The sequence below is a fragment of the Hylobates moloch genome, unplaced genomic scaffold (assembly GCF_009828535.3).
Source record: "Hylobates moloch isolate HMO894 unplaced genomic scaffold, HMol_V3 SCAFFOLD_19, whole genome shotgun sequence".
In the NCBI taxonomy this organism is placed as follows: Eukaryota; Metazoa; Chordata; class Mammalia; order Primates; family Hylobatidae; genus Hylobates; species Hylobates moloch.
The window spans coordinates 30,998,730-31,016,731 of record NW_026652294.1 but is presented as its reverse complement, the minus strand read 5'-3'; the positions used below and the strand labels follow the sequence as shown (position 1 = coordinate 31,016,731).

The window sequence follows — 18,002 nt, the reverse complement described above, 5'->3', positions numbered from 1 at the left end:
TGGACCCCGTCGCGGTTCTGGGCCGCCGGAGCCCCGCGCCGCCTCTCGGGGACCTTGTCCCCTGGCCTCTGGCCTCTCGGGCCCCTCGCCTGCCGTCTAGGAGAGAAGGGGCCTTGGACCTGTGCCCCGCCCATGGAACAGCGCCGGGGCTCGGAGAGGCCCCGCGAGGCCGCAGGCGCAGACCCTCCCGGAGGGCTGGGCGGGCACCGGGGTCTTCGGCTGGCTTAAGGGACCCGACCCCTGGGGGAGGAGTTTGGGGTCTGTGTGTCCGAATGAACGCGGGGGTTCAGATGAGCCTGTGGTGTCCCCGCTTTCCATCTCCTCCGTACCCGGCCCCAGAGGACTGAGAGGCCGGTGGCCGCGGATCCTGAAAGCGCCTCCCTCCTGCCTGTGGTTTCCCTTTATACCGGCAGCGGCGCGAGTCCACCCTTCACTTACAGGAGCCACATCCAGAACCTTCTCCTGGGGCCACAGCGTGGGCTTCCGAGACTCTGCGTGACCCCAGCTCTGCCCCTTTGGGGCTGCGGGTGAAGCCCTCAGGACCCTCTGCGTGGGTTGGGCAGGTCACTGGATGAGCGATAATGTGGTGAGGTCCCCGTGCCCAACCCTCCTCTGCAGCCCACAGCAACCGTTCCCTCTTCAGCAGCCCCCGCTGGCCGCTCTGGGCACCCCTGTTCCCAGCATCCTCCTTGGCAGGTGTTACCCCTCCCTGTTCCCCAGGCCCTGGGCCCTCCTGATCTGTCTCCTCGACCCCCCGGGGCCCCAGTCTGGCTCATTCTGGTCCATACTCTGGAATCTGGTGGGACTGGGTATGGAGGGTCTTGAGTGTCAGCAGGCCACCTGCGTCCCACCTGGTGGGTGAGAAGGGTCCCACAGGTCTGCATGGAGGGACAGTAATTGTCTCTTCTGCTGGAAACCAGGCAAGTTCCCCCAGGGCCCCGGCAGGGCCACGAGCACCCGCTGCACTGGAGCACGGGGGAAGAGGCTGGGATCCTTCATTACCTGAACCCCATTTCCACACGTCACAAAACAGGAGTTTCCAAAATTAGAATTTATTTCAGTTTCTAAGGAATGAATCCCCGAGTGTGGCAGGAAGGACATGGCCAGCTCCTGACGCACACCTGATTTGATTCAACACTGAGTCGGCACAGACACAACCAGAGATGGCCTGGGTCCAGGCTGGGGCTGCACAGGCCGTGTCCTGGACAGCCAGGAGGGAGGCCCCACACACAGACGGCTGCCGGGTAGGGGGCCTAAGCGGGGCAGGCCTGGCCACAGCCCATGTCCTTGGCCTTCCACATAGATGCACACATTGTCTGCCCACAGAGGGCCAAGACGCCCCAGGCACCCCTTCGCTCCGGGGGCTCAGGACACAGGCTCCCAGCTGAGGCCGCGCTTGGACCCAGAGCTGATGTTTGGCTGCAAGCCCACTCGGGACAGACCCAAGAACACGAATTCTGTCCCTCTGGATTTAAGGCTGGTGTTTTTTGACATTTACTTCAGTTTTTCTCTTTGAAATTAAAATTACCTGAGTAAAAGATTTTGAAACATTAAAAAAGCCAAAAACACAGAATCCCTGCAGGCAGACGGTGCCGGGGAGGTGGCGGCCGGCGCCAGGATGCCAGGGGCACGGTGGGGTCGGCTGGAGCTCGAGGGCTGGGCCTTTCCCAGTCTCGCCTGCCCTGGAGCCCCCAGGAGCCGCCCCTGGGCCGACGCTCCCGTGGCTGGAGCACAGGAAGGCACAGTGAGGTAGGGACAGTGGCCATTGTCCCCCGCCCGCCACCAGGGCTGAGAGGGCAGCACACGCCTCAGCCCCTCCTACAAGCCCCTGCCCCCTCGGAGCCGGGCATCTTGTCCAGAAGCCGGTGAACGGCCCCTGCAGTGTGGGAGGGGAGGGGCTGCCGGGAGGCCTGAGCTCAGACAGTTAAATAATCCTTTATTTGGGTGGGCTGGGGGAGGGGTGACTGGCCCAGGAGGGCAGGCGAGGCCGGGCCCAGACCCCCATGGGGGGTGGCAGGGGCCTCCGGCGGGCTAGGATGCACCTGGCACCCAGAAGTGCTGCAGGGGCACCAGCTCCTCAGGGGCCCGAGCGGGCGGGGAGCAGTCTCCTACTTGTGCCGGGCCTCCGTCACCCTCTGCAGGCAGTATTGCGCGGCGGGCAGCGACAGGACCAGGCTCGCGGTGCGGCGGCCCATCCAGTACAGGCTGTAGCCCAGCAGGCCGAAGAAGGCGGCCTTCACGGCCAACCGAGACACTCTGCCGGAGACGGACGGTGGGGGCACGCTGCGGGAGGGAGGGGGCGCTGGGCCTGGCTGGGGGTGGGCTCCCCATACCCCAGCCCCCACGCCCGGGTCACTGCCGCGTGTGGTTGGCCTCCTGGGGGCTCAGCCTCCACCTGGGGGCTTGTGGGGCGGGGCTTGCGGGGCGGGGCGGGCACTCACGTCATGATCTCCTGGATGTTGAGGTCAGTGCTCCAGTTCTTCTCGATGCCAGGCACGTGGCCCATGCCCACAACGCCCACAACCACGGAGGGGATGCACTTCCTGGGCTCGGCTGTGGGGAAGGACAAGGGGTCAGTACCTGCTCGGGCCTCGGCCTCACAGGGGGTCCCACGCCTGGGGGCAGCCGTCACCGTCAGAGGCCCGAGGCAGCTCGAGGCGCCGGGCGGCCTGGCGCAGCATGTAGGTCAGGTAGACGTCCCGCTCCGAGACAATGGTGCGGTGCAGGTCCGGGAACTCGCCAATCATCTCTGCCATCATCTGCTCCAGGAGGTCCTTCTGCTTGCAGCGTTCCACGTCATCCTTGCTGTGGAGAGGGGTGGCTGCAGCCCCGCAGGGATGGGGCAACGGGTTGGGGGGGGCTGGCACTGTGGACACCGGGCAGGGACCACAGCACGTTTGTTTGGGATTTGTGGCGGAAGGAAAGGGCAGGGAAGGCCTTGAGTGAGGATTGGCTGCGCTTGGACCTGCACAGGAGGGCCTGGAGGCTCCCACAGACCACCCTGCAGGCCGGCCGGGGTCCCCAGGGCAGCCCTACCTGATGGGGTCTGACAAGAGGTCGCCCAGGGTCCTGCGGGCAGCCCTACCTGATGGGGTCTGACAGGAAGCACAGGCCCCAAGCCAGCCTGACCTTCTGCCAGAAGGAGAGCGCAGCGATGGCCCTCTTGAAGGTGACGGGGATGGGCCGGTCACCCAGGTGGAACTTGCAGAAAGGCACCTTGCTGGCCTGGAGCAGAGGCTGGGCGTTGGGGAGCAGTGGGAGCCCTGGACCACCCCTGTGAGCCACATCCCTGTGGCCACCCCCTACCTCGCCCTGTGCCCACCTCCTTGAAGGCCTCCCTGAACTCGCCGCCTGGGGCCATGCCCAGCTGCTCAGTGATGTGTGCAGACACCTTCAGCAGCAGCATCTGCATCAGCCCCGACATGAGCCCGTTCTGCAAAGAGAGGGAGCAGGCATCAGCTGGAGGGCGCGGGTGGGGGGCTGCACTGGGGGAACGGCAGAACTGGGATGGCAGCACCAGCGCAGAGCCCTGCCCCAGCCCCATGCTGTGTCCCTGGCCCCCTCCCTGACAGGTGCAGGACCACCCTAGCATGCAGAGGGTCAGACCAGAGCAGGGAGTTCTGTCCCAACAGGCACTTCTCAAAGGTAGCTCCCTTCAGAAAAGACCTTCACGGGCCGGGCACGGTGGCTCACGCCTGTAATCCCAGCATTTTGGGAGGCCGAGGCAGGTGGATCACCTGAGGTCAGGAGTTCTCTCTCAGACCAGCCTGGCCAACATGGCGAGACCCCATCTCTACTAAAAATATAAAAATTAGCCAGTTGTGGTGGTGGGTGCCTGTAATCCCAGCTACTCGGGAGGCTGAGGCAGGAGAATCACTTGAACCCCGGAGGCAGAGGTTGCAGTGAGCCGAGATCACCAGCCTGGGTGACAGAGCGAGACTGGTCTGTCTCAAAAAAAAAAAAAAGAAGAAGAAGAAAAGGCCTCCACGAGGCAGTCTCGTGCTGCGAAGGGGCCGCCTTGAGCTGGCACAGATGCTGGGTGCTGGGCAGGCAGGCTGGAGAAGGGGCCTCGCCACTCACACCTGCCTCCTGAGGCCAGCACAGCACCGCCGCTGGTGCAGACACCAGGCCACCCCCATCTTCAGCAACCACAGCCCGAGGCCTACTGCCCCTGGTCTCGCCGGCCGGCTGGGACCATGGGGGTGTCCACATGTGAAGGAGATGATGCCCGCGGAAGGGCAGCAAAGCCCCGGGGGCCACACAGCGCCGGGCAATTGCTCACACCCTGCATGGGCCCAGGGAAGGTCTGGGCCTGAGCCCTGAGCCCTGAGCCCTGGGAATGTCCCGCCTGATGGAGTGCCCTTGTTTCCTGGGAGCCCAGGCCACCCTGGAGAGCCCAGGCTAACTTAGGAGGAGACGTGCATGGGGCCTTGGTCCGCTGGGACCAACTCCACCTCTGGAGGGGCTGGGGCCTGAGCTCAGATGTGCCTGTGACCAACCCCAGTAGAAACCTAAACACCAGAGCACAGCGAGTGTCCCCCGGGAGGGGACAGGTGAGGTGGACACTTGGTGTCTCCCAGACCCTGCCCCACGCCCCCTTCCCTCTGTGACACTGCAGCAGTGAGCCGCACAACACTGTCGAATTCTATGCCCCTTCGAGATCACTGGGCCCAGGCTCTGGTGGGGAGGCTGCCCAGTGCTGGGCCCTGGCTGGACCGGGGAATGCCCTTTATAAGACGGGCCACAGAGGTCTTTGGTGACTTCCCTCATCTGGAGAGATTAAAAAATGAAAGGCAGATGCCAAATGTTTAGGGACATTTCTATAAGATCTCATTACAATTGTTTCCTTTGAACAGGGGGAAGGCAAACTGAGCAGGGCTGGGGTCAGGCATGCTGGGTCCCCTTTGAAAACACCAAGACTGGCCGGGCGCGGTGGCTTGCGCCTGTAATCCCAGCACTTTGGGAGGCCAAGGGAGGTGGACTGCCTGAGCTCAGGAGTTTGAGATGAACCTGGGCAACATGGCGAAACCCCGTCTCTACTAAAAATACAAAAAATTAGCCAGGTGTGGTGGCAGGCACCTGTAATCCCAGCTACTCAGGAGGCTGAGGCAGGAGAATCACTAATCGCTAGAACCCAGGAGGCGGAGCTTGCAGTGAGCCAAGATTGCACCACTGCACTCCAGCCTGGGCAACAGAGCGAGACTCTGTCTCAAAAAAAAAAAAACAACGAAAACACAAAGAGCAATGAGAAAGTCCTGCCTCTCCGGTCACTGCAGGGCTGGAGAAGTGGGGACAGGAGGAGCCCTGAGCCCCACCCACTTTGGGCCTGGGCATGGGACCTGGGGGGCCAGCCTTGCACTGAGACCTGACCCATCCCCAGCAACTGCTCAGCAACCCAGTCCTCGGGTGACCAGCCCCTGCCTCAGCTTGGAGAGCCACCCATTTCCTCCTCCCTTGCCTGAAACCGGGTAATGCAGCCTCTTTCCTTTCTCCTGGCCCAGGGGAGGTCCCTAACCCAGCAATCCCCTGGGCAGGCCAGGCACAGCCACATGGGACTGGGGGCATGGGCTGTGGGAGGAACCTGGGCAACAGGCACACGGGTGGCTTTGACCCCGACCCTGACCCCGATCCCGACCCTGGCCCGCGGCTGCGCACCTGCCTCACGGCCTGCTGCAGCTTCTCCAGGCTGAGCTCCTGGGCCTCCCGCAGCAGCGTGCTCTCGTCCATCTTCAGCATGGACACACGGTACTGGCAGAGCTCCACGACCACCACGTCAGGCTGCACCTCCCGGATGGTCTGCAACAGCCACAAGTCACACCTCGCGAACACAGCTGCTCCCTGCCCCTCAGCACAGCTGACGCCAGCACCAGGGGCCCCATCCCAGGAGCAGCCAGCCTTGGCGTCACCCCAGGGCTAGCTAACGCCGCTGCTGTAGTGACAGCTCAATTCTCTAAGCGACAAGAGAGGAAGCTGTGAGGCTTGTTCGCTTGTTAAGTGGGAAAACGCAGAAGGCTGTCATGGCTCCCAGGCAGGAAGCCCACCTCGCCACTCCCAGGGAGCACAGTGTTGAAGCAGGTGGCCTGCGGTGCACACACACGGGCACACGGGCCCTACCACGAGGTCCCTGAGTGCAGGACACAGGAGCTTACACCAACCCGTGTCCGGGCTGTGGCGGGTGGCGGCGCTCACCTTCACAACGTCCCTCTTGCTGTCGTCGCTGAAGTGGGCTGTCCCCACCACATACACCCTGCTCCCGTCCTCAGCCACCAACTGGGTCACAGTGCGCGGCAGGTTGGGCCGCTGACGCCGCCGCTTCAGCTTCATCTCCAGGAGCAGGTTGAAGGCGTCCACGTCGGCTGCAACAGCAGCACAGGCCGTTGTGGTGCCGGGCCCACCCCAAGAACGCCACTGGGCCTGCTGGCAGCCTGGGCTCTGGAACCCTCCCGGGTTCTGAGAACCGAATAGTGCAGAGCACATGCCCCCTGACGAGCATCACACTCCACATGCTTGGCCTGCCCGGTGATGGGAACACCGGCTACCCCTCTGTGAGCTGGACGCCTTCAAGAAGCCAGGGCCTCAGGAGTCCTGTGTCCCATACACCCCGTGAGGGCGACCTTGGGGGCTGCTGTGGATGAGGTTCGGTGTGGGGAACAGTGGGGGCAGGTGCCCCAGGGGGCTCAGCTAGGGGAGGGGCTCTGAGGCGAAACAGGCCCCCCCACCCCACTCAGGAGGAACAGGCTGAGGCCACAGCAAGGAGGGACTCCTGTGCCGCTCATACTGTCAGGAAGGACAGGCTGAGGCCACAGCAAGGAAGGATCCCCCACTCCACAAGGAGGGACTCCTGTGCCGCTCACACTGCTTGTGCTCAAGAGCCCCCCATGCCCAGGGGCCGGCCTGTGCTGCTTGTACCCCTCCAAGAGGCTCCACTGCCAGGCAGGGCCCACTAGCAGCTGCTGTTGGGGGGCACCAGGCCTAGCGGCACCTACCCCAGGTCTCGGCCAGGGCCCCTGCTCACCACAAGCTCCAAGCCCCTGGCAGTGGTTGGCTGCCTCCCCCGCCTCCCTGACTCAACAGCCCAACACCAGGGAACGTGCCAGGACCCTGAGGGACACGTACACAGGTTCTGGGGGTCTCCAGAAAGCACCCTGGGCACTGGCTCTGAAGCCTCCGACGGCACAACAGGTTCCACGTCGGCCTGCAGGTAGAAAGGAGAGTTCAAGTCAGGGTTCATGCACCCCAGAAAGCCAGGGCTCCGTGGCAACTCCACGGACCACGTACCCTGGAAAGGGCCCTGTGGCCGCTGTGTGGACCACACACCCTGAAAAGCAGGGCCTCCGCAGAGCCTAGGCCCCACACTGCCAGTACCCCTCCTGCTTGGCCATCACTGGCACAGCCGCCATCAAGCTGGGCAGACAGGGCCACCAGGCCACTCAGCCCAGGGCCCCTCTCCCTCGGAGGTGCCTCCTGCCTGACCCTGAAGAGCCCACACAGTGGGGAAGCCCCCCGCCCCTGTCTCTGTGCAGCCAGCCCAGCCTCCACCTCACCTCATGCGGTGGCTGCTGCTCCTCCCCGTCCATGGCTGGGCAGTGGCTTCCTGCACCGGTGGGGAGCCTGAGGAAAGGTGTGAGAGGCAGAGTTTCCACCTGGAGCCCCAGGCCTGGCTCAGGACTCACTGCATAGTGCCCTGTCAGTCTAGAACCATCTGTTGGGTGGGACTAGGGGCTCCTTCCCCCATATCCCCAAATGCCTCCTGCCCATCAAAGGCTACTGAGGTCCAGGGTCCGTTCAGGTCAGGCCCGGGTGGGGAAAGGCTGGCAGGTCCCCGGGGACCCCAGCATAAGCCAAATGCAGACGGGCCCAGGGCGGGTTGCTGGTGCACAGGCCTCACTCAGAACAGGGCCAGAGCTACCCAACCCTCACCGCGGCACGGCGGGCAGACATAGGAAGGCGGCCCTGGGGTCCACACATGATCTCAGGACACAGCAACGCAGCTGCTGACACATGGCAAAGACCCCAGGGCCTTTGTACAAAAGCCACTTCCCCTTTCAGTAACTACGGTCTGGGCAACAACATCAGCACAGTCAGTACAGATGGAGGAATCCACAAAGCACACAAATCAACGTGTTTGGAGCTAAGACCTTCTCTCCCAGTTTAAGAGACAAACGTGGTGTGGAAGGAACCACGGTAGAAACCTGGACAGGCTGGGGTAGCCACGCGAGGGGGCTGCCCCGAGGCATCACAGCTCCCCACAGACTCTCAGAGAGAAACCAGGAGCTCAGGCCAGGGGCCCAGGAGCCTGAGAGAGAGAAAGAAAACAGCCAGGCGCCTGCAGCACCAGAGGCACGCACCGGCCAAGACCCACGGAGCATCGGCGAGACCTGCGCGAAGCCCCTCGAGGCGGGGCCAGGGACCAGCAGGCTGTCCTGAGACTGGCCACGGGCCCTGCCGCACCACGTGGCTCTTCCTGAATGTGCTCAGCCACGGAGTGCCAGGAGCGACTGTTTACAAAGTCAGTGGCTCATGTCCGGCGGATGGATGTGTCACCAGGCAGAATCATTAAAATATCCCAAACAGGCCAGGCGCGGTGGCTCACACCTGTAATCCCAGCACTTTGAGGGGCCAAGGTGGGTGGACTGCCTGAGCTCAGGAGTTCGAGACCAGCCTGGCCAATATAGACCATCCTGGTGAAACCCCGTCTCTACTAAAAATACACAAATTAGCCAGGCGTGGTGGTGCACACCTGTAATCCCAGCTACTGGGGAGGCTGAGGTGGGAGAATCGCTTTGAACCCAGGAGGCCGAGGTTGCAGTGAGCTGAGATCCTGTCACTGCACTCCAGTCTGGGTGACAGAGGGAGACTCTGTCTCAAGAAAAAAAAAAAGTAAAAAATAAAAATGAGCCGTTGGAAAACATTCTGAGCTGTCTAATCGTGCAAGGTGTTGTGGTTTTGTCTTGAAGTGTCTGCATCAGTCAGAGATGAGCAACTGTGGGGGAAACGACAGGGCTTGTAGGATGTGCTTCAGAGGGGCCACTGCCGGGTTCTGCACTGATGCCTGCGTGCATCTGGGGCCATTTTCATGTCACTACTGCTGCCCACTTCTCGAACTCATAAGAAAAAGGAACAATGAGCAATAAGATGCTACATCAGGTTCCTTTCCTCTGCAAACCCTGTTGGCACACAGCCGCAGCAGGCACAGACCCCGGCCCCAGCCAGGACTTACAGACCCAGCTGGGTCCTGGCCACGCACATCCAAGTTAAGATGCCTCCAAGCTCGGGTGTCCTCACCTGTGAACAGGAAGGAGCACTCCGTGCAGTGTCTAGGAGGGCAGCTCAGGGGCTGGGGGAGCAGGGACGGCTCTGAGCAGGGGAAGATGCCTGTCTCAGTGCAACCAGAGGCCCCATCTGAAGCTGACCGAGAAGAAAGCAGCTTATCCTGCCCTCTTCTTGGACAGCCAGGACTTCTGGGAGAGGAACTGGCCTGGCTTGGGGCAGGTGGTGCAATGGGGCCGTGGTCGGCGGAGGTCAGCTGAGACTAAGGAGATAGCTGATAAACACCATGCTGGCCTGGGAACCCAGTCCTCCTGTGCCCGGGGGCCTTGAGCCTCTGCAGAGGGCAAGGGGAGCCCGCCCCACAGGCTCCCCTATGGGGCCTTGCGGCCTTGGCAGGGGGTCCCACTCCTTTCCACCTGGGATTGAGTCTGGACCCAACCCTGGCCTGGGTGTCTTAACGGTTGGCACATCCAGGAAGTGCTGCTGGTGCCCGTCAGAGCAAGGCCAGGCCTCGGCCCCTTGGGCCGCCTCCTTCCCCCTTTGTGGGTGAAAGCTCCACAATGCAACCCGACCGGAACCCACTGGAAACTGTTGTGAGTAGCTGCCAGGCCAGCTGGCCCAGACAAGCACCCCGTCGGGGGGACGGCCGCCTCCCTGGGTCTAGCTGTACACAGAAGCCGGGACTCTTAGGAGCAGCGCAAGACTGCCAGGGCGCACGGGGGAAACACACACGGAAGTCGGGACTATTAGAGCAGCGCAAGGCTGCAGAGGCGCACGGGGGAAACTCAAAGAAACTCCTGTGCAGCCGGGCGGGAGGCTGCGTCGGCCCAGCCAACAGGAGGCGCCCACGTCGCCACAGCCCTTCCCCCATGGGTGTGGCAGCCCCAGGTCTGCAGTCAGCCCCCACCCTCCACCCAGCCTGGCCAGACCCGCCTCTGAGGCCGGCCCAGGGTATGCCTGTGGCTATGGACAGGGCAGGGTCTCGGTGCAGCAGCAGGCGCTGGTCCTGACCCCAGTTGTGCCATGGGGTGGGCGTGCACAGGTCTCCTGTCAGGGCGGGCAGAGAAGCCTTCCTGGGCCGGCAGCCAAGCCTTGAGCAGGACGATGTCAGCACCACCAGAGGCAGTGCCAGCCCCCAGCCCTGGCCCCTGCAGCTTCTCAGCAGAGGCGTGCTGCCCGCAGGGGGCCAGACGGGAAGGTCACTGAGGCCCCCCCAGCACCTAAAGCCCGTGATTCTGGGGGACGTCTCTGACAGTCACCCTTACAGTCCCAACACTCTCTTTCCCTCCTCGCTGAGGCCCCTGGAGAGCTCTAGGGTGTGATTTCAGGTTACCAGCCCTCCTCCCTCTAGCCTGCTCCCAGGCAGCCGTGCTCTCAGACATTCACGGCTGGGCCCAGAGCCTCTCCCAGCTGCCTGGCGGTGAGCAAAAGGCCCTGGCCCGAAAGCCACAGGTGCTGAGCCTGGACTCTGAAGTGTCTTCAGAGGCAATGTCTGAAGAACCACCCACCTGGTTCCCACCCCCACAACCTCTGGGTCCCAGCAGAGCATCCCCTGGGGTCCGGCCAGTGCACACTGCAGCCACCCCCTTCCTACCTGTCCTTTTCAGATAGGCTCAGGCCCATCAGCAGAGACCAGCAGACCCTGGCTGCCCCTCTGGGGGGACAGACACCTCTCCTTCCCAAATCCCCAGTGCTGGCACTGCCCCAGGGAGCCTCACAGTGGCTTCTGGCGTTGTTACCCGCAAGGCCAACCCGCTGGGAAGCGGTGCAGCCTCGCAGGAAGCCAGACGCTTGTATCAGACCAGCTGTGCTTCACTCCACCGAGCAGGACTGTGGTGGGTGCTGAACACGATTTGTGGGACATGCCTCCTGGGCATGGGTAGCCGGCAGACAGGGTCCTCAGATCTCAGACCCCAGCGCTGCCCTGGGCCGGATGCTCTGGGCAGGAGCCCCCGTTTAAAGCGGGAACCTGCCTCCAGGGCCAGCATCCCACCTGCCCCACACAAGAGGCCCTCTCTGGGCTGCAAGCACAAGCCACATTCAGACGCTGCTTTTAGCAGTCAGCCTCGGCCTCGAGCTTCTCTGCCGCAGCACGATCTGTCCCGAAGGCAGAGAACGGGGTGGAGACCCACAGGGCAAGAAAAGACTTAGCAGCCCGATTTCAGGAGACCCTAGACACTGCCTCTGAAGACACTTGTTCTCCAAGCACTGTCCCTCATCTGTAAAAAGGGATATCTGGCTTTGGAAACCATGATCCTCTGTGCAGATGAAGCCTCTGAGAATTCCCAACAGCCCCAGGAGGACATCTGTTGTGCGCAAAAGCCCACTCTGTTAGGGCTCTGCCTGTGGTGTGCGGCCCTAGGACACAAAATCAGAGCGGCATCTATAGTCCTTTGGCGTCAGAGACAGCTGTCTGCATCCAAAATGTCCCGCAGGGCTTCTGTCCCAGGACGTGACATCCAGTGTGAGCGTCAGGCTCCACAGCTGCCTCAGACAGCGCACCCCACCTGCCTGCTCAGGTCCCACTGCTACAGACTGAACGGTGTCCCCCAAAACCCACAGGTTAGAGCCCTAACTCCCACTATGAAGGTATTAGAAGGCAGGGCCTCCGGGAGGTGATCAGGTTCAGATGAGGTCATGAGTGCATAGCCCCCATGACAGGGTTGGTACTCCTGAAGAGACGCCATGCAGCTGTCGCTCCCCCGGGAAGGATGCCGCGAGAGGGGGCCCATCTACAAGCCAGGAGGCTGCATGGCAACCAGGGACCAGCACCTTTGATCTGGGACGTCCAGCCCCTAGAACTCTGAGAAAATAAATTTGTTAAGTTTTTTTCCCAGCACCAGTGAGGCATGGTGGGAGGAGCCTACTCGCTCACAGCCCCAGCTACTCAGGAGAGGCTGAGGTAGGAGAATTGTCTGAGGTCTGGAGTTTAAGACCAGCCTGGGCAACTTAGCGAGACCTCATTTTTTTTTTTTAAGATGGAGTGTCACTCTGTCGCCCAGGCTGGAGTGCGGTGGTGTGATCTCAGCTCACTGCAACCTCCCCCACCCCAAGGTCCAAGCGATTCTCCTGCCTCAGCCTCCTGAGTAGCTCGGATTATAGGGGTGTGCCACTACACCCAGCTAATTTTTGTATTTTTAGTAGAGATGGGGTTTCACCATCTTGGCCAGGCTGGTGTTGAACTCCTGACCTTGTGATCCACCTACCTCAGCCTCCCAAAGTGCTGGGGTTACAGGCGTGAGCCACCGTGCCAGGCCGAGACAAGTCACTCTTTGCCAGGTGAGTGCAGTGGATGATTTGGTCATGCAGGTCCTCCGGTGCGCCTTCTCCTGCGGTGCTGGGATTACAGGCGTGAGCCACTGCACCTGGCCCAGCCTGTTGTTTTTTAAAGTTTTCTGGTCTGTGATGTTTTGTTACAGCAGCTAGAGCTAAGACACCCATCTTATCCCCTTCACCCCACTACAAACTGCCTCCCAGACTCCAGCCTAGCTTCCTAGTGCAGACCAAAAGCTGGCTAGCACCAAATGCAATTCCCAGAAAAACCCCCATCTCTCAACCAACCCACTAGACCAGCTCAGAAAGCCCAGGTTCCAAACTGGTCAGACCTGGGGGTTGCAGAAATGACAAACTTGGAGGGACCAGGGTGTGGCCCCAGAGCTCTGACCTCCCCTGCTTCCTGTTTCTGAGGCCTGGCACCTTTGGCCACAGGAAACCCCTCCCGGGTTTGGTGGGACCGCTTCACGCAGGTGTGGCAGAACTGGGAGACGGGAAACACACCTGAGCCAGAGCCCGAGACCTCCTTGCCAGCACACCTGGCAGCTCCCAACCTCCCAGGACCTGGTCACAGTCAATGCAGAGCCCCTACATGCGGGGGGGGCCCCACAGGCGCCTGCCACCCACCCACCCTGCCAGGCCCCCTCCTCGGACCCCACAGCATCAGGGCCTCCGGCGAGGCTGGCCAGCATCCCCACCAGTCATACTGCAGGGGCGGCGGCAGCAAGCGGGGAGCAGAGACACACAGGGCAGTGAGCCTGGCGGCCTGCACACGGCCTCTTCAGGGACCTGAAAGCTAGGAGGCGGCCATCTGGAGGCTACCGAGGCTGCGGGAGTCCCCGCAGAGAGCTTAGCACCTCCACAAGTTCCTGGTTGTTTCTGGGACGCTAATGCCCAGACAGCTCCCACTCCATCTTTCTTGTAAGAGTTTTGACAAAGACACACGGCAGCTTCATGCTAGCTCAGTTACAAAGACCTTTTAAGTTTGGGCTGCGCACAGCGGGGGACGATCTGGCGTCCACTTCGCCCATATGGGAACCCCGCTCTGCTCCACTTGAAGGGCAAAGGCACCTACAGAGGAGCGAAGCCCTAGGTTTCAGCGGGGCCGGAGGGCCAACAGGGGTCCCGGGCCTCCCGCTCGGCCTCCCCCAGCACCCCCAGAGACCCGCAGGCCTGGGCCGCCTTCCTCCACTCTCACCTCGGCCAGCTCCACCGCAGGCGGGAGGCGGGGGTGGCTGGGGCCCTCCCGACTCGCGAGGACCGTGGGACCCGAGGTCCGACCCGCGCCTTCCCGCGAGGCCGCCGCTGACCCTCCCCGCCCCAGCCCTGGGGGGCTCTGCTCCTCGGCAGCGTCATTCCCGGTAGCGGTGGCGGGGGACGCGCGGGGCTTGCTCCCGCCCCAAACCTGACCCGGGCCTGACCCCCACGACCTGCTCCCCCGGCTCCAAAACCTGACCCGGGCCTGGCCCCCCACGACCTGCCATCCCGGCCCCCAAACCTGACCCGGGCCCAGCCCCCCACGACCCTGCTCCACCAGCCCCAAACCCTGAACCTGACCCTGGCCTGACCCTCACGACCTGCTCCCCCGGCCCCAAAACCTGAACCTGACCCGGGCCTGACCCCCACGACCTGCTAACCCGGCCCCAAAACCTGACCCGGGCCTGACCCCCGCCCCCGGCCCCGGCCCCGGCCCCCACCCCCCGACTCGGGCTCGCTCCCCCCGCCCCCCACAGTCCCCCCACGGCCCTGACCCGGGCCCGCCCCCCGCTCGGTGCGGGGCCCTGTCCTCACGCACGCGCCGTCCGCGCCGCGCGGCGTACCGAGGCGAGGCAGCGGCGCTCCTCAGCCGGCCTCCATGCGGCGCGGGCCCTCAACGGACGGGGCGGGCTGGGGCCGCGGGGCGGGGCAGACGGGCCGAGGGCGCCGGCGGCCGTGCGGCATGCCGGGAAGGGTAGTCCCACGCGCCTCCTGCTCGGCCCTGGCCCGCGACTGCGGACTACACTTCCCAGGGGGCAGCGCGCGAGGCCCCCGCCCCTCCCGGGTCCTAAGGAACATCGGCGCGCACTCGGGAAGGAGGGTTCGAGTCCCGCCGCGGTCCCGGTCTTGCGAGGCGCGCCCACGTTCTCTGGTCGCAGTTCCCAAGCTGTGAAATGGGGACAATGCTCGCACGGCGTCCACAGGATGGTTTTGAGTGGAATGATATTGAAATATAACTGTTCTGTGAGCCGTCAGTCCCGCACGAAAGGGACAGCCGATAGCGTGACGCGAGGAGCCGAGAACATGGGATCAGGGAACGCGCTGACATGGCCTCGACCCGGCCCCCTTCCCTCTGGGGATCGGCCCAGAGCCGTCCCCGATCCGGGACTCATGCCTCAGCGGGACCTCGGCCTTGCAGCAGGTTGGGGCACCCCGGGGAGGTCGGGCCCCAGGGGCCCCGTGGCCAGCCCAGCGGAGAACCGGGACCAGGTGGGAGTCTTAGGGCGGGCGGGCCGACCCCCGGCCTCACGGACCCGGGCGCTCAGTCACTTCCGATCGTCCCGAGGCCTCCAGGGGGACCCGGCTGGCCGCGGCCACCCCGACGCTAGACTCTCGCTGTGCGCTTTCGGCCCCGAGGGCAGGGGGAGACGGCCTGGCCCCACCCGCCGCGCCCGTCCTGCCCGGGCGCCCGGCCCCCTCGCTGCACCCACCCTTTCCCGGGGCGGCTGGGGCCCGGCGGCCAAGTTGCTGCGCTCTGCGGGCACCTGCGCGGACGGGGGCCCGGGCGCAGCGAGGGTCCCGGGCGCTTCGCCGCCGCATGCAGACGACTCGCTGCCCGCAAGCTGCTGCGCCGTCCGCCTGACCCGCTCTCCTGCAATGGTCCGGCCGCGCATCCCGGGCCCACGACCTCCTCCTCCACGACCCCGGGTTCTTGGCTGACCTGGCGCTGGCGCTGGGCTTAGTGCAGGCGTGGGCGTGGCGATGGTTTGCCTGCGGGCTGCATGCGCGGACCCTACGGCTAGCTCCCCGAAGCTCTGCGCCCACCTCTACGGCCCTGCCCCAGCCAAAGGATCAGGTCCTTGGAGCGGGGCCTGCCCTGGGGCCAGGACTCCAGTCACCGGCGGAGGGCTGCTGTGTCTTCCTGCCAGGCACTGATGAGTTAGTTGGGGAAAGGGGCCAGGTGGGGCCCAGCTGGGGAACCATTTAGAAGAGGGAGGAGGGCGCACCTCTCTACTCTCTGGAGCCAGGGGGAGGACCTCAGTGACGGCTGCCCCGCGCAGGAACCTTCAGCGAGCCTGGAAGGCTGACCCAACAGGCCCGGGGTTGGGGGAGTCCAACGCAGCGCCCGGGCCTGGTCTGGGTCTGCCTGAGGCCGTCCACCAGGACTCCATGCTGGGGAGCCTGCTTCCTTCCAGGCTCCAGGAACGGAGGTCCCGGCCCCAGCCCCAGGTTCTGAGGAGCTGCCCTGGCTCGGGTGGCCTGCAGGGGTCCCCTCAGGTCCCCGGTCCTGAGTCTGCGGGTGGTCTTCCAGGGGTGGGGCGGGTGGGTGAAAATGCCTGTCCACACAGCAGCAGGCTGGGCTGGCTGCCCACTGATCATTCTTACACAAGAGGCCCCGCCCCCTCCTACAGCTTCCTGGTCCCCAAAGGGCCAGGCCTGGCCTTAGAGAGGCCTCTGTCCTCCTTGGTGAAGACACTCACTTTGGGCCCTAGGGCCTCTGGCTCACATCCTCTCCATTCATTCTCATTGTTCGCTGCCTTTGTGGTCATTCTGCCTTTCTGACCATCTCCGCCACATCCTCACAGGAGGGCAGCCGGTGGCAGTGGCCCCGGCTCCACCTCACCCATTTCTCAGTGCTGGGCTGGTGTGGAGGGAAGATCCCTGGCCTGGGGGCTGGAGGCCTGGGTTCTCAGTCCTGGCCGTCTGGGATGGGTGCAAGGTCCTCCCGGAACCCCTCCTTCTCCACGAGAGGGACAGTGTTGTCCACCTGCCAGGCCTGCTTATGCTCAGGGAGGGGGAAGGGCGGGAGGGGGCACTATTTCAAACCGACGCTGGCCCCCGGGCTGCAGAACGACCCTCTGACTCACCTGGGCAAGGTGGCCAGTCGGAGAGGGGAGGGTGTCCGAGATCCCAGCCCCCGGTGGGCAGCAGACAGTGGAGAAGCAGAACTGCCCTCCGATCCGGCTGGGGTCCCCTGCAGGGCTGCACTAGGCTGTGAGGGGCGAAAACCAGAAAAGGGGGAGATTGAGTCCTCGGGGAGCGTGCTGGGGAAACTGAGGCAGGACCTCAGCCGCAGGCCCTGGGCCACCACCCACATCTCAGGCTGGGCTTGTCTTCCAAAGTTCTGCTCCCAAGCCTGCTTGTCTCCGAGCAGGCTCTGTCCCTTCCGCCGTGGGGGGCAGGCGGGGTTGCCTTGGGAAGAGGGTCAGGTAGAGGTGGAGGACATGCACCCTGGGGTGCCAGAGCTTTTGAGGCCCCGACCCTGGGGGGCTGGCCACGTGGATGCCCTGTTCATGGAGCAGCCAGAGGAGGGTTTCTTGAGGTGCCCTGCGGGGAGTATGAAGGAGCCCTAGGGAGGGTGGGGGCCCTCAGGAACAGAAACAAACTGTGTGAAGCCATTTGTGCTGGGAGGGACCATCTTGGTCCCCAGCTGGCTTTGTCCTCCAGGGGTGGACCTTGAGGAAGGGCCAAGTCCCATTCGGAGCAGAGTGACAGATCCCACAGAGGCAGGCGGGGCAAGCGGAGGGACGGAGCCCTGGGGGGGAAGGGGGTTGGGGCTGGTTCAGCCCTGACTCAGTGCCAAGGATGAGCGCCACCCTTTCAGGCCTCTGCCCGCCTGCCTCTAGGAATGTGGCACAGCTGGCAAGGACACAGCCAGAGGAACAGGTCTGGGGATAAGATGGTGACGTCACCTGGGAGAGGCGGGAGCCAGCGTCTCACTGTAGGACGGACACCAGCTCCCCAGCACAGGCCGCACGGAGGGAGGGCCAGCTCCAGCACAGGGCAGGGTGCTCACTTGAGGCATGAACCTCTTTCCAGACAGGAGTTGGTTTCACACCTCCTGCCAGGCCGAGGCCCACAGGCGGGGGATGGGCAGCGTGGCTGCTGCCTGTGGCCCTGGTCACATTGAAGACTCCAGGTGGCTCCACCTGAGGCCTCCTGTGTGCCCTGGCTCAGCTCAAGCCCCACCTCAGCCTAGATGTTTTCTGGGCAGCGACAGCTCCTCTCACAAGCCGGGAGGCAGGGCCTGCAGGACTGAGCACCACCCAGACCGGCTGCCTCCAAGGACTACTGGACGTCTCCCTATCAGAGCCGAGCCATGCGGGACGCTGGGTGGCTGCTGCGGCAGGGAGGACAAGTGCAGGTGGGCGGGGTGCACGTGTGAGGGTGAGGAGGGTCCCCAGCCCCAGCTGGAGAGCAGCAAGGACACCCACGGCAAACGCTACCTCCGGAGGCCAGCATCCCTCGGGTCTCCTCAGCTG

The 18,002-nt window shown here is 63.8% G+C and overlaps 1 protein-coding gene across 5 annotated transcripts; it reads right to left on the bottom strand.

The window, feature by feature from the left end:
• Positions 1-1,036: 1,036 nt before the first annotated feature.
• On the bottom strand, positions 1,037-17,214 carry TRABD (TraB domain containing). Of its 5 annotated transcripts, none has more exons than XM_032138223.2 (10): positions 16,608-17,214; positions 7,545-7,611; positions 7,117-7,195; positions 6,190-6,356; positions 5,656-5,796; positions 3,323-3,433; positions 3,086-3,225; positions 2,633-2,805; positions 2,442-2,553; positions 1,037-2,256 (listed from the first exon to the last, which is right to left on the bottom strand). In XM_032138223.2, exons 1-10 carry the CDS (start codon positions 16,835-16,837, stop codon positions 2,109-2,111), a joined length of 1,368 nt encoding a protein of 455 aa, XP_031994114.1. In that variant the 5' UTR covers positions 16,838-17,214; the 3' UTR covers positions 1,037-2,108. The 5 variants fall into 5 exon arrangements, with proteins under 5 accessions (XP_031994114.1, XP_031994113.1, XP_031994115.1 ...); XM_032138222.2 differs by having other exon boundaries at positions 1,037-2,283; positions 16,608-17,212; XM_032138224.2 differs by lacking the exon at positions 16,608-17,214 and adding an exon at positions 14,364-14,437 and having other exon boundaries at positions 1,037-2,283.
• Between the last annotated feature and the right edge of the window lie 788 nt (positions 17,215-18,002).